At 45.3% G+C, this 14,962-nt stretch overlaps 1 protein-coding gene across 1 annotated transcript in view; it reads left to right on the top strand.

Annotated features, from left to right (window-relative positions):
- Nucleotides 1–13,055, top strand: part of LOC108580006 (thrombospondin type-1 domain-containing protein 4-like) — a 13,622-nt gene extending 567 nt beyond the window's left edge. The window contains exons 2-17 of the mRNA XM_017943657.1: nucleotides 2,256–2,407; nucleotides 4,109–4,211; nucleotides 6,160–6,262; nucleotides 6,981–7,153; nucleotides 7,531–7,735; nucleotides 7,847–8,013; nucleotides 8,205–8,310; nucleotides 8,490–8,562; nucleotides 8,698–8,903; nucleotides 9,598–9,730; nucleotides 9,808–10,057; nucleotides 10,219–10,395; nucleotides 10,480–10,644; nucleotides 11,219–11,395; nucleotides 11,502–11,667; nucleotides 12,601–13,055. Coding sequence (XP_017799146.1) covers nucleotides 2,256–2,407; nucleotides 4,109–4,211; nucleotides 6,160–6,262; nucleotides 6,981–7,153; nucleotides 7,531–7,735; nucleotides 7,847–8,013; nucleotides 8,205–8,310; nucleotides 8,490–8,562; nucleotides 8,698–8,903; nucleotides 9,598–9,730; nucleotides 9,808–10,057; nucleotides 10,219–10,395; nucleotides 10,480–10,644; nucleotides 11,219–11,395; nucleotides 11,502–11,667; nucleotides 12,601–12,719 — 2,475 coding nt within the window. The 3' untranslated portion in view covers nucleotides 12,720–13,055. The remainder of the gene's footprint in view (nucleotides 1–2,255; nucleotides 2,408–4,108; nucleotides 4,212–6,159; nucleotides 6,263–6,980; nucleotides 7,154–7,530; nucleotides 7,736–7,846; nucleotides 8,014–8,204; nucleotides 8,311–8,489; nucleotides 8,563–8,697; nucleotides 8,904–9,597; nucleotides 9,731–9,807; nucleotides 10,058–10,218; nucleotides 10,396–10,479; nucleotides 10,645–11,218; nucleotides 11,396–11,501; nucleotides 11,668–12,600) is intronic.
- The last annotated feature ends 1,907 nt before the right edge of the window (nucleotides 13,056–14,962 follow it).

Below are 14,962 nucleotides of genomic sequence, written 5' to 3'. Positions count from 1 at the left end.
GTTCTCAAGGACGCCGCGAAACGATCAACGAGCAAAAATACGCAAACACCACGCGCCGGTGTCCCAACAACCATCGTGCTTGGTCCCTCTTACATACTCGTGCTGCGCCGCTGTTGCCCATCAGCCATCGTATCACGCTTAAATGGATCGTTTGTTTTGGAAAATATTGCAAACCTCGCCGGTCGGCCTCGAGTGGAAACTTTAAACCGAGAGCTTGGTAAAACGTTAGCCCGTACTACGTTTTCCAGAGATCGCTTTAACGAGCAACGCGTGCATAATTGTTCTTCGAGGTTACCGCTTAATTTGAAACCGTGATGGAGGAACACGTATGCGCACACGTCCATAAGTACACGTACAGAGGTTTTGATCGTGTAGTTTGTAATTTGCAATCGGTCTAGTTAACCGGCACCAGAATGTCGACAATTTGGTGGCAACCTGTTGAACCCGGAGCAACCGGGGATAACGGCGCTTATCGTCGATTAAACTTACATACTTCGAACGATCAGTTCCAGTTAATCGTAATGATTGGCCGACCGGCCAATTTCAATCGGTCTCCGCTAACAAGCGCTCTTCGTAGCTTTCTAGCTACGGTACCACTACGAGAGAGGTGCTCCCTCCACTTTTCTCTCTTCGCGCGTTTGCTCGGCTAATCGACGGTTTTGGGAGATTTTTAGAAACAGATCTCCACAGAAAAGATTTAGGTATCGAGGAAAATTAGACATTTATGGTGAATAATGCGAGAGGAAATTGGTAACGTGTGGAGAAATCAGTACAACTTGGATGGATCGGTGCAATTTGAACAGATCTCCGCAGAAAAGATTTAGGTATCTAGGAAAATCGGATATAATTTATTGCGATTAATGCGACAGAAAATTGGTAGATACTACAACTCGGATGAATCTCCCGAAGAAAGATCTAAGAACGCAGGAAAATGAAATATTATTTATTGAGAGTAATACGACAGAAAATTGGCAATTTATCGAGTCTCGTCCAGTTGACGAAATAATTCGAAGATGATCCCTGACCGAGTAATGTGTTCGGAATAACGCAAGAAAAATTGATCCGAGGCCGAAAGGGGCGCGGCGGCGATCTATAATTCTCCTCTGGCAAAACGTTCGCGTAATACGAGCCTCTTATCCGTCGCAAAGACGTTCGTTACGCCCGTAAGAATCCCTTTGAGAGGCTCCCGGGACAATGAGATTAAGATCGTTCATCGTGGAAAGAATCTTGAAACGCGGCTCCATTATTCAGCCCGTTGCGCGATGCCGACCGAGAGAAGAGCCATGTGTATCCATCCTCTTCCCCCTCTGGTCCCTCGAGTATTTTCGCGTTTCCTTCACTCCGCACACACGCACACACACACACACGTGTGCATATATACCGAAGTTCATGCGCGCAACCGCGATTAACGTGCCGGAGTTAATGTCAGCCATCAAGGAAGTATTACTCCGTTTCAGCGGGTTAACGACTTTCTGAAAGCCGCTCGAATTTCGAATTCACCGATGCTAAAACTAATCGTGATTCACTGAAACCATAGGTTCTGTAATTCCGAACGCGTTATTAGAACTGACCACGCACCTTTCAAAAATTTGTGTTTGCACGGTGATTTACTTCGCGATACACAGCTTCGCTATTTCTTTTAACGCGAATTAGATTTTTTCTCCAGATGTTATCTTACAATCGATACAGATGGTGAAAATTCATCTCTGGTATCGCAATATCGACGGCGCCACGAAGATCCGTCTTTCAATTAATTACGGTTTCGCGACCGGTCTAATTACAATCTCAATCGCGGAAGTACCGATAGTAATTATTGAACAAACAATTTGTATCCGGCGTTGTTCAGCTGGTGTAGCTTCTCTCTCTCCCCTATCTGCCTGTCGTAATTAACGCGGCTGGATTATAACGCAAGGACCAGCCGTTTGATTATCATCGGCTGAGGCAATTTCGTTCGCCACCCTTTGATTGATTAATCCGACCGAGCCGAAGGAGCTTCTAATAAAATTAATTATGTCGCGGCTCGCGCCAGATTACATAACGTCTCGAATTCCCCACGCATGCTACGATGAATAATGACTTGGTGTGCATAATGAGGACCCCACGTCAAAACCTTTTGACGCGTTATTCGAAGCCAGCCGAATGAATCGTTGCATGTATCCAACTAAAAGAAGAAGAAAAAAGAAGGAAGGAAGTAAGGAACGGTTCGATGTGTGTGATACAGACGTGAGAGAGAATTGTTTCGATTTTTTTCTCAGGTGTATCATATGCTACGGGAGAAGACTCAATTCTCTCTTGGTCGGGACAATCGTATCAGGGGGACTTGGGGCCCGTGGAGCTCCTGGAGCGAGTGTTCGAGGACCTGCGGCACGGGGATTCAGTCTCAATCAAGAGAATGCGTACCGCATCAGTAAGTAAAATGTATTGTTAAATGGACCGTGTAGGATAGAATTTCTTTTTATGCAACCGAGTTCGTGGTACTCATTTTTTTAAATAAATTAATCCGATCTTCCCGGTAAAAGATTTTACTATCCGACCAGATCGTTGTTATTTTGCATATTTTCTATCCGTGTTTGCTTCAAATTTAGAATTTTGTTATCAGAAAGCTACTAAAATTGCACAACAATTGTGGCTTAAGGTACCATACGAATCAATAATTCCCTCTAAAATTTCCCCTGCAAAACCTTGTAGAGTTTCGTCTCAATGCTCCAACTATTTTCAACCAGCTCCCAGTCATAAGTTTATCACGATTAAAAAGAGAATCGACAGAACGTAAAATCGCGAATTTAGCGGCCAACCTATAATCATCTTAAAACACGAATTCGCTGAACGCAACCTCGGTTCCTTCTATAATCACCAACTTCCCTAATACCGTTAACGTTCTACGCGCGGGAAGATCGTGAGCAAAAGATTCACGATTTCGCGAAACGTCGGAAAGAACCATCTACCTATCACCCGTTAAGGCCAGCGAAAAGTGAGAAAATTCGTGGACAAATTCACGGTTGCAGCTTCCTTCCGCGAGAACTCTGGCCTGTGGGATCCATGGATCCCTGTCGAGTGAGTGATCGCGAGGCTTGGACACGTTCGTACCACCTGCCGTATACGAGCGAGTGTCGGGCAAATTGCGGATCGGTAGCAGAAGAAGATTACACGCTGGCACGCCGACCAGTCGGCCCCGAAACGTGTTATCGTCGCTGACATTTACACCTTTGTAACGCTACCTGCGCGATTACGTGACTTCGCGGCGGAATTTATCGGCGGGACCGCGGGTATCTTGCCCGGCGATAAAATAGTTTAAGACCCGCGGTACCGTTATGAATTTTTGTATGCACACCTTCCAGACAGGTGATAAACCGTGCAATTTCTGCCTCTAGCGCTTTCTTAACTAATAATCGCATATTTCACTCGTTATCTGAATTGTTCGACGGTAGGACGGCGGAAAGGTCGGACAGAGAGGCGAGAAGTGGAGCTGGGTCATTTGTGACCCGGGTCAAACTGTTCGCGTTGGAGAACGAACTCTGTGAGATCTTAATTTTTATCGCGCAAACGTGAGTCAATTTTGCCCGGGCTAGGTCCGAAGACATTGACTATTGGGAAAGTGACAATGCAGCCATTGAGAAGCCAACGTGACAAACTCCATAAAGTAATATTTATTAAATTTGTGTTATTTGTGGAGTGTTATCTTCTGAGTGGTTCAATTAACAATCTTTCATTCCACTTAAAAAATGTCTCAGGTAGTGGGATATTATTATTTATTCACGTTCACACTTCAAAAGTACCAGGAACACGTTTAAGAACGGGTCAAAAGTGACCCACCTACTTCAGCCAATTATCAATAACAATTAAAAACGTTCGGAGTCGCGTGTAGTAGTCTGCAAATAACGCACGTGTAAAATAAAAGACAAATTCGTTGGTAAAAGTTGGACGATAAGCGTGGAATAGTAGACAGAGAGGAGAGCTAGTAGTAATAGTCGTCGGTGTTTCTGTCGGGCTGACCATTACAGGGATAAACTACTTGATACGCGGTTAACGAGCGCGAAAATCGCGGACGGAAGGGTGGAGGATGTATCGACGTCCGATAGGCAGGAATAATGCGACCGATTTGTTCCAGGAGACTGTTAAGGAAGCGGAGCATTATCTCGGAGAACAGCACAAGCAGCTCGCGGCCCATTTGCATCGGCACGTACAAGCGATACCACACGTGCAACACGCAGGTAAATCAACGCGACACGTACCGCGAATCGATGTTTACGCCTTTGCGTCCTGTCTGCCCGCGTGATAAATTAACATTTGTATTTCAATGAATCGTGCGTGGTAGATTTTTCTCACCGCTATTAAAGACACTTGGTGAGACAGCTGGAAATGCTACGCGTAGATTCACGCCTTAAACACTTTGATTGTTCGACTAATTTTAACCGCGAGCCTCGCGAAACCTGATTTTATGTAACAGTGCGGAGGTCTGCTCGCACTTTCGTCAAACAAAAAATGATATTTCTTCACTCAATTTTCGGGTAAAATGTGTGCAGAGGAAGATTAACCCTTTCGTTGCTCTTGGCGCCTGTAGACGTTTGAAAATTTGCTTGCACCGTGTTTCTGGCGCCTTTTAACGTATTTCTATCCTAATTTAATCCTTTGCACACTTCCATGTTAATTTAATAAGAGAAATTTTAAAACTATGCGGCCAAAAGATCTATCGTCTGCATTGCGCTCTAAATTCTGCCGCAGCGAAAGGGTTAAAGTATCGAAGATTCAACCGTATCGATATTTCTCAATAGCCGAACATTTGAATTTCCTTTCAAATTTCCGATAAAATTTGTAATTCTCCCGTGTCACGGAACGTGTTAAGAAATATAAACTGCGAGGCAATTACGTTTGTGAGTGGCAGTCAAAGTGTTAACACCGTGCATATATAATGACGGTAAAGAGCACCTGTTTCCCTCACTGTCGCCACTCGAATTTCGCGGCAGACGCGGACAGATCGTTAGGAGGATCGTTCGAGCGAGCATTTACGTGAGTAGATGCATCTATCATGGGGTCGTAGGTAGGCGCATATCGACGAGATCGCCGAAGGGTTTCTTTTTCGACGGTACGTCACGAGTCGCGAACAAATCATCGCAGCGGCCAATTAAGGATCCGCACGACGGCAATTTATACAGCCTCGGTTCTCGGTGTTGTTTAAAATTCATAAGAATAATCACCACCTGCGGAGTTAAAGATTCGCCGGTAATAGACGGCTTTGCGCTCTTGTCCAAGCTCCTAGCCAACGGTAATTAGGCCTTCGTAGATGTAAAGACACACTTGAAACCGATACCACTTCCGGTTTCACTTCCAAAGCAGTCTCGTAACGTTCAATAATTGCTGGTAATTGAACCGTTATTTTTTATCACGTCTAAAAGTAGAATTTCTCATACATCAGCGCTGGTGTATGCGAATCGGTTTAAATTGAAAAAAGACAAAAAATAAAAAACACTCCGGTTGCTGTTATTTATTTTTGTCAACGAGTGTAATACTTAATTGCAGCGAGGATCTTGTTTCCATGCAGGGAAGCATTTACGCGGCTTGTTGTTCCCGAATGAACGCTTGCCGGTTAATTTCAGCGCGCAAACGTGGCGTTGCAATTAAAAAATTTGCATGTTAACCATTCTTTTCCTTTTTTCCGCCGGTTCGTGGCGCCACGCGGCTAGATTTGCCTCGGAAACGCTGGTTTACAAACACGCGAGACTATTCACGGTTTTACTGGCCGGTAATTAATCTTCCACCCGGAAATTACCAGGGTAACGCTTCTCTCTCTCTCTCTCTTTTCCTCTTCGTACGCGTTGGTATTCCCGTTTCACCGTGCACGGCCTTGTGTACTCGCGCGGTTCCTCTTTCAAGCCCGCCCGAAATTCATTACGAAAGCGTGTAATTCACGGAGAAATTAAAAGAAACTTCTCTCCCCCTCTCTCCGGAATCTCTCGCGAGAGTACCGTGAAAATTTTCATAAATTTCAAGTGCTCGTTTATTAGAACGCCGAGTAAGTACAAGAGTAGCTCGGAACAAGCGCGTCTTAATCGACTTCGCGAAGGTCTCTCGAAGTGGGAACCGAGTTCGTAGCGCGTAACAGCTTTCCCAGCGATCGATCCTTAATTACCCGGAGTTTAATTAAGCCGTTGCTCGTAACAGAAATGTCCGAACTTCCCGGAGGATTTGCGGGCCGAACAATGTGCCAAGTACAACGGAAGAAACTACAAGGGCGAGAGCTACGATTGGGTCCCGTTTCTGGATGGTAAGCTAAAGCCACTCTCAGCCTTCGTCTCGCCATTTTGTCGGTGGCTCGCCGTTTAAGCGCCCGTTGTAATTGCCTCGGCACGCTTCGAAAGTGTGTTCACTTCGAATCACCTTCGAACTTTGTTCTATATTTCACATTCTAATGGGTGATTCAAATAGACCGGTCTTTCGAAACTTTCGGCATAGGTGAGGAGAAGTGATGTATTGTGCAGAGATGTGAAGTTGGCTAGCAGAAGGAATTTAGGCATAGACACACCTTCTCTTACACAATATGTTTCTGTCATTGGCCTAAATGGTCACAGCTACAAGTCGGAAAAACAGAGAGATCCAATAAATTTCGAACGTATCACCTGCAGACACGAAAATCCTACTATATCAGAGTTTGCCATCAAGAATCTAAATGTGATGAATTCAGGAGAGAAACGAGATCAGACAAAGTACCAATCTAGTCTCTCTACCGTCCTATTAGCCATCTTCTCGTCCCTGCACAGCACCTAATTACATTCCTCTTACTGCTCCTCTTATCGTCCACTTTACAAGAATCACCCTGTACACTTGTCCATCTAATTTCCTGTACCACGTTCTCTTTGACAATTTCCTCCAAATTCGTTCGCGAATAAAACACCCTTTTTTCCCCTGCTTTAATCAAATCGCTCCCCTCTAAAATAACGGGGCTTCTGTGTTCCTTAACCGCAATTACTGTGTGTGTTGGCCAGTGCCGAACTCTTGCGCGCTCAATTGCCGTGCCGTCGGCGAGCGTTTTTACGCAACGCTTGAACCGGCAGTAATGGATGGCACACCCTGCGACGCGCCGAATCTTCGTGGACATAACACCGGAATTTCTATGGAACGCACAGACCAGTGGCTCTGTGTCGCCGGACAATGCAAGGTACGATGAACAAGCGAAAAGTATCGCCTGGCGGAAATTGATCGCGATACCATCGATCACAAATTGGCCCCTCGCGAATGCTCCTCTATTTTTTAACCTCCGTTTCGATGTTTATAATTGCAAACCCACGCGATTCGATCGGCAACGCGACTCTAGTTAACCGTGTCCCTTTTGTTCTCTTTTCTTTTCCTTTTTTATTCGACCATTGTTTCACGCGCGTGTGTTTATCGTTTCTCCACCGTTGTTCGTTCGTATATCGTTTCACGCTGCTTTTCGTATCGCATTCAACCCATTGATCTCCATTGTCGCGGTAATCGTGGAAATTTTACACGACTCTTGCTATACCTTTTTTCCCCTCCTTCTCTGTTTCTTTTCAGCCGGTAGGCTGCGACGGTGTGGTAGGTTCTGGCGTCACGATGGACGCTTGTGGTGTCTGCGGTGGTCAGGGTAAAGGTTGTCGACTGTACGAGGGGATTTTTATGGAACCAATCCTGCCAAGGGGTCATCAACCTGTGACCACTGTACCGAAAGGAGCCATGTCTCTCAACATCTCCGAACTACGTTTCAGTAGTAACTTCTTAGGTATCTCGTGGAAAAATGATCAGTTAGAAGGAAAATTCTGCAAACTGGTTCTTCTCTTTCCTCTATTTTTCCCCTCCTCGGTTTTCTAACGAACAAATCTTGATCCGTCAGCGTTGAGAGACAGCAACGGTAGTTACATCCTGAATGGACCACTGGCGTACAGTTCAAGCGGCACTTATAAAGCGGCTGGCACGACATTAACATACCAGAGGGGTGACAGAAACCGCATGGAGTGTATCTTGGCGACTGGGCCACTGAACGATTCTTTGCATTTAGAGGTACGCCCATAAAGACGCCTCTGATATCCTCCTCGCTTCTACCGATTTATTCGATCGAATCTTTTTTAAGAGGATCCATTTCTTAACCTGGCATTGTGCTCTAACCAACCGGGTCATATAAATCGGTGTTAAGGTACATATATATATATATACTGTAGCAGTTTTTTCTCTCTTTTAAATCGCTTCTTCAGATTCTGGCGCAGGAAATGAACCCAGGAGTGCTTTACAAATACATGATGCCGTTAAAGGAAGTGGCCGGTGGAAGGCCGTTGATAGCACCGCCGCTTTTCGTGACAGGTAACACTTTAACAACCTCCGCGCCACTTAATCGAGGGCATTTTTCAAACCTTCGACAGATTGTCTTGGTGTATTTTTCGCGTCCCTTTACGTAACGATCCTTTCTTAACGCCTCGTGATTCATATGCAAAGTGGAAGTGGAACAAAAGAGAATTTGACGCTTTCTCTTCTCTTCGCAGGATCCATTGATCGTGGCAACGAGATACCCGATTCGGATGCCAGAGTCGCTTTGACCATTCCCACGACCAGAATGTAAATATATACGAATCGTGTATGCTAGTATTTCTTCGAATAATCGAGATTAATCGTTCGGAAAGTTGGGTACACAATGATTAGCGCGTCGAAGAAGAATAAGATCAGCCTTCGAACAGAGTTTTGCTCTTTCAGATCGAATCAGAGGACCGATTTATCATTGACGACCCACAATCAAGATCGTACCGGGACCCGTGACAGAGGACGGAAGGAAGAGATGAAGCACTCGCCGAACAGGGTGATGGCCGGCGACCAGCCAAAGTCGAAGGGCAAAAAGAAGAAACGTCTACGATTCTCGTGGAAGGTTGGATTGACTCCTTGCTCCAAGGAATGCGGAGGAGGTAACGATATCTCGTCTTTTTTACACCGTTTCTTTTCGACACGAATTTCAAGCAATTTCGCCCGTTTTTCAAGCCTTTCAAACGCTTCCCACACGATTGCAATCTATGTGAACGTCTCGACGGACCCCGTTTTTCGGACACGGTAATTAAACGGGCAATTAGGAAAAAAAACAGCGTGTAGACAATTAAAGCTCAGGCGTCCCGTAATCGAGAGGCGCGTGGGAAGTGAGCGAAGCAACCCGTTCGTTTCGGTATTATCGTCGTAGTGATTACAACGCTCGATTTGGCTCTCTGTTCGTTCATCGCGGAAGTTCCCTCCAATTCACCAAATTTATTAGCAGGAAGCCCCACATCCGCGTTATTATTTTTCTAGCTGTCTGCCCGACGTATTCTCCTCCACTTTGACGTGTGTATATCGTGCCCCCTTCGCGAACACCACCGTCGTGATTTTTTTCATTTAGACTGACAGCTCATACGGGCGGCGCCGAGATAACGTCTCGCAGCCGTCACGGGTCCTTTCTTAATTTCCGTGCCTGACAACCACGATAATTGGCCGCGAGTACCGTGTAACCGTTTCGAGTTTATCTCCAGCACCAGCGGATTCTCCTATTTAATTACGCTATCGGCAAAGCGGGAGTACGTCTCTTCGGAAGAATCCGATGCACGTAAAATAGCTTCTCGTTTCCGGTTCTAGGGATTAAGACGGCGATCTTCAAGTGCGTCCGCGAGGTGAACCAGATGATCGTGAACGACAAACGATGTCGCAACGTGGGAAAGCCTCAGCAACTTCCTCCGTTACGCTGCAACGACAATCCTTGCCCGCCTAGGTAATTCGTCTTCTTTCAAATTCAACGAGAGAACGCAGCTGTACAGGAACTTTTGGACGATTGAAATGCAATTTTAGGTGGAGGGCCGAAGCGTGGGACGAGTGTTCGGTGTCCTGCGGCACCGGGACCAGAACACGGAAATTAGAGTGCGTACAGGAGTTGAATGCGAACCTGACAATGCGCGTTGCAGCTGGTGCGTGCATCCAACCGCCTGATTTGAAAACCGTGGAGGCTTGTACGAAACCAGCCTGCACGAACAGCCCGGAATTAAGGCATATGCACTCGCAACACGACACACCCAGATGGGACGTCGGCCCTTGGGGCTCTGTAAGTGTAACCCATTTTCTCTCTCTCTTTTTTTTTTTTAACGCAGATAGGCATAGAGTACCCTCGAGGCTTTTTTCCTTTAAATTAATAGACCGAAGTGTGATATTTCTGATTGAATGACACTCCGTGTTTGCGGATGTTGCACGTTTTTCTCGTTACAGTGCTCCACGACGTGTGGAAAGGGAGTTCGAAATCGAACAGTCACTTGCATCACACCGGGGAAGGCCTGTTCGGTGTACAACAAGCCCGAAGCTCAGAAGATATGCGAGTCCGCTCCTTGCGAGCGTAATAGCGCGGAGCAAAGAGCGCCTTGGCTCTACTCGGAATGGTCGTCCAAGGTGAGATTAATTAGAGGAGAGTTAGAGAAGGAAGAAGAGTGAATTCGTTGAGAATATTGTTTTTCTCTTTTGTGTTTCGTTCAGTGTTCGGCGGAATGTGGTGCAGGAATGGAGACTAGGCAAGTGGCTTGCGCCGATGGTAGCGAGCTATTTTGTAATCCCAAAGAGAGACCGGAAACGGAGAGGCTGTGCTTCGGAAGGGAGAAGAGCTGCGATAGCGCGAAATGGTTCACCGGTCCTTGGTCATTCGTTAGTAACTGATAATCGTGGCTGCTGGTCGAATTTTTTGACACATTGCTGACTGGAGAAATTGAGGTCGAATGTACGCTAGTGGGCAAAAGTTTCGAATCACAAACTTAAGAACTTTTTAACGAATTTCTTATCTTATTGATCTCCACAACATCAATTCTAAGTCAATATTTGTGTGAGTGGATAATTGGTAAACTGATCAACTTTTACCCGATAATGCAAAGTTCCCAGAAAAATTTTAGTAGATTCAATATCGGTGCAAGTCGATAATTGGTAAATTGATAACTTAATAAACTTTTAGCCGATAGTGCAAGTGTTCATCTTCGCAGCATCAACTTTGGGTCCGTGAAAAATTTGAATAGATTCAATATCGGTGCAAGTCGATAACTTGATAAACTTTTAGCCGACAATGCAAGTGTACCAGATTCCCAGAAAAATTCTCGACATTCTAGAAAATAAACATTTCTCGGAGTAATGCTCGATCAGTTAGCAATGCGTTAACCATAAAACGACGCCGCAAAGAGCCCCTCCTCTTATCGGCTCGGTTGAACAAGCTGGACAAATATGGTTGCAGTGTTCCGTGTCGTGCGGATTGGGTGTCCAGTATCGAGAAGTCCTTTGCGTGGCAAGGACGGGGAACGAATTCGTCGTGTTGCCTGGGAGCAACTGCAACGACTCGAGGCCAGCGAACGAGCAAGTGTGCAGAACGAGCGTATGCACACCGACATGGTTCACCTCGGACTGGTCGAAGGTAAATCGCCGTACGAGTAGATTTACGATCAGCGTGACTTTTCGACTCCTCGCGGTATAAATACCGATATAAATATCGATGTAAATACCGGCGCCGGTTTTTTCAGTGCTCGGTAACGTGCGGCACCGGTGTGCAAACCAGACTGGTTCGTTGCATCCTCGAGGGTGTCGGCACGTCGAGCTGCGAGGAAGCTGCGAGACCGAGCGATCAGCAGCAGTGCAGTCTGGAGACGTGTAAAAAGGACACACCTCCGCCGAGCAAACCACCCAAGAGTGAGTTGGGATTTATTTCCTGTTAACCCTTTGACTGGACAGACCCCTCGAGAGTTTGGAAAAGTTTAGCTACGCACAGGGTGTTTCAGATTTTACCGAGCAAACTTTGTCGGTATATTCTACGAGTGTGGATGAGGAAAGAATTTTGTATGAACATAGGAATCTTGCCTTCAGATATCACACAACGATAAATTATAAACGACGAGAAACCATTTTTTTATGCACTAATATTATCCCGGAACTTAGTATTTTACAACTAATATCACGCTGAAATATTGAAATAAAGGCGAACTACACGGTACTGCTCGACAGTGGCCAAACCCTTTAACCTATAACAACGAGTCACACTCGTCGCAGAGATTCTAGTGAAGATGTGAGAAAAATAGTTCAAACAGTAAGAAAAAATCCTATCTTTCGTTTGAATTCGCAACACTGAGGATTACTACCTATAATTAATCTCGAACAGATTACCTTCTCTTACCTGATACAGTACTAAAACAGTACACAACGCTCAGATGCATAATCAGAAAAAAAATCATAGATTAAGGGATTAAAGAACTTGCGGTTACTATGATGCAAGACAAGAATGGCGCTAGCATACCTCGGAACAACTTTAGATACTAAACTCAGCTCGCATAAACACTCTAAACGTAAATATCGCTGATCTATTTCTACTTCGCATCATAGCAACCGCGAGTCCGTTTCTATTCCCCTCCTATTTTTGCCATAACTTTCTAACGAAGCTTCAAACGACCCATGTGCATACGACATTTCCTTCTTATCTACACCCCCAGAATGCACCAACAAAGTTTCATCCAAAAAAATTCGGACACCCGGTATGTATGCTTTTATGAACCGCGCGGCTAGCAGTCAAAGGGTTAAAATCAACGTAACGACGTACGAATAAATCTAGGAATCGTTGAATATTTTCAGAAGCTTACGAGGCGTCGTCGGAGTGCGTGGACAAGCACCCGAACTGCGCGTTGGTCGTGAAGAACGGTTTGTGCCGGATAAAGTACTACAAGTACTCGTGCTGCCGTTGCCGCGAGTAGTTCGGATCGGTCGCGAGAACGAGCCCACCCGTTAATCGCAGGCAGGTTCGTCCCACCTCACGGTCGCCAACCGTTTTGTGTTCGATTAAAAAAATAACAGAAATGAAAACGAAAAAAAGCACACGCAAGCTCGTAGTTTCTCTCTCCCTTAGTTCGAATTGCGAAAACGCGACCGGGGAACATTCGGGGCGGGGGAACCGCGGCGAGTACAATAAGACTGTTACAAAGAGAGGATTATGTATTATTACGTGTAATTTTATTTAACAGGATACATCAGCTAATTACCCGCGTAGCTTTATATTCGCCGTCTGTATCTTATCTTGCTCCCGTGGACGGAACAACGATTATTTAATTCCCTTCGAACGTTCACCTTGAGCAGAGAAAAAAGAAAAACCTTAGGACAGTAGAGGAGAGAAGTTTTTCGCGAGCCTAGTCGTCCGAGATATGTAATTGGCTGGTGTTCGTTTTACACGTGAGAGCATGATGCGTTTATACAGCACCCAGTACAAAAACTCATGTACGCACTTGTCTGCCTATCGATAAGGGGCGTAATTTCGTCGATTCTTCGATCTTCGCTGTATCTGAATTTCAAGGAATGTTCGAAGCGAAACCGATCCAGAGTTTTAAGGAGACGAAATAAGACCGTTCCTATCGAATTCGTCCAAGGCTACATGGTCGATTTATTAGGGTACCGTAAACACGTAACGCAACACGATCGGGGGATTATGATTGTTACGCCCCTGGATAAGTCGCGGTCCGATTTGCATGCGCGTTCGGAAACCTGTATACCCGTGGCGGTGTATATAGCCACTTAGGTAGAGCAACGAGGCTCGTTGCATCGGACAAGCGTGCATGGACACGCGAAACGAAACGGGCTCTCTGTGGTGAATACACGTTGTCCGGTGTCGCCGTGACGAAAAGAACGAGCAAAACTGGTGTCGATCGATACGGCTGTATAATGCTCTCGGGTTGTACTTCGATATGTAGGCTGTATTAGTCGGGAAAAGAAGCATTATTTATCCCTCCCCGTGTACACGGGGCACAATTACCCCTTGGCGGACCACGGATGGACGCGATCCCACGGATAATTTTCTGTTATCGAGCGTTCTAATTAACATATCGATTATTCCACGAGGAATATTTGATTTACGAGACCGAGCGTTTACGTTAACGAATCTATCGAGAAACACGCCGAACCGGAAACGCGTCCATCTATATCCTTCTTCTTCTCTCTCTCTCTCCTTGTACTTTCTTCTTCTTCATTTTTCCCGCTCCGTGGAACAGGCTCGAGAAACGCGTTCGATCCCTTAGAATAAAAGAATTCGAGGTCTACGGTCGGTTCCGTTCTTGATTCGCTTATTATTAATATTGCGAGCATAGTTAGTAGAATTAACGACTGTAGCAAACGGTATCGAATCGAATAATTACGCTTGTCTATGTGTAGAGAGTATAGAGAAAAAAAAAAAAGAGAGTCACTGGTATACTGTATACGTAACAAAGGCGAATTTTGATTTTTTCGACGTGTCCGCTTGTGATATCGATATGTAGAGAAGAGGGTCCTTCGATGTGTTATTAATTCAATTAATTCGTAGTATAAGGCCTTTGTAAACGGTGTAACGAGCGGCGTCGATTAAGTTTAAGTAGGTAACGTTTCTGAAAAGAAGAAAAAAGAAAGAGAACGATTCAATGGTAACCTGATGGAAATTGCGTGGGCAATCAATTCTCAGTGTCAATTAAATCGCATTCCGGTTTGCCTTCTCGATACACCCAAGGAAGTCTGCGACTCACCATATTCACCGACCCGCTTTTGTGTCCCTCGAGAAGCTGTTCCGAGTTTCTGTTGCAATTTTATAATTCGTTTCAATAAACTTTGCGTTTTTCTTCCTGTATCGTTTATTTTGTCAATACTTTGTCATATCCAATCGCAGCCTCTATGGCCCAACAGGTAAGTGTCTCGAATTATTCCCGAAGTTATTCCTTTAGACGAAGCGCACAAATTTTTCCATTTTTTTCAATCCTTTTTCTGTCCCTTCACGTTTATTTAGATCTTTTATTTCATAGCTATCAACCACCATGCATGCGCAGGAAAGTTCCCCGAGCCTAATCGCTGTCATCAATTTTAATCGATCTGAACGCATCTAATTACACGGCTGAAACGTCCGGGCAATCGCTTTTCTATCCGATCGGAGGAGAATAAAAAAGGAGAGGAAAAAGTGAAGCAAGAACGTCAGCCTCTGTTACGG

The sequence above is a fragment of the Habropoda laboriosa genome, unplaced genomic scaffold, assembly GCF_001263275.1.
Source record: "Habropoda laboriosa isolate 0110345459 unplaced genomic scaffold, ASM126327v1 scaffold2, whole genome shotgun sequence".
Taxonomy (NCBI): domain Eukaryota; kingdom Metazoa; phylum Arthropoda; class Insecta; order Hymenoptera; family Apidae; genus Habropoda; species Habropoda laboriosa.
The sequence above is the reverse complement of the archived record's forward strand: the minus strand, read 5'-3'. Positions and strand labels throughout refer to the sequence as shown.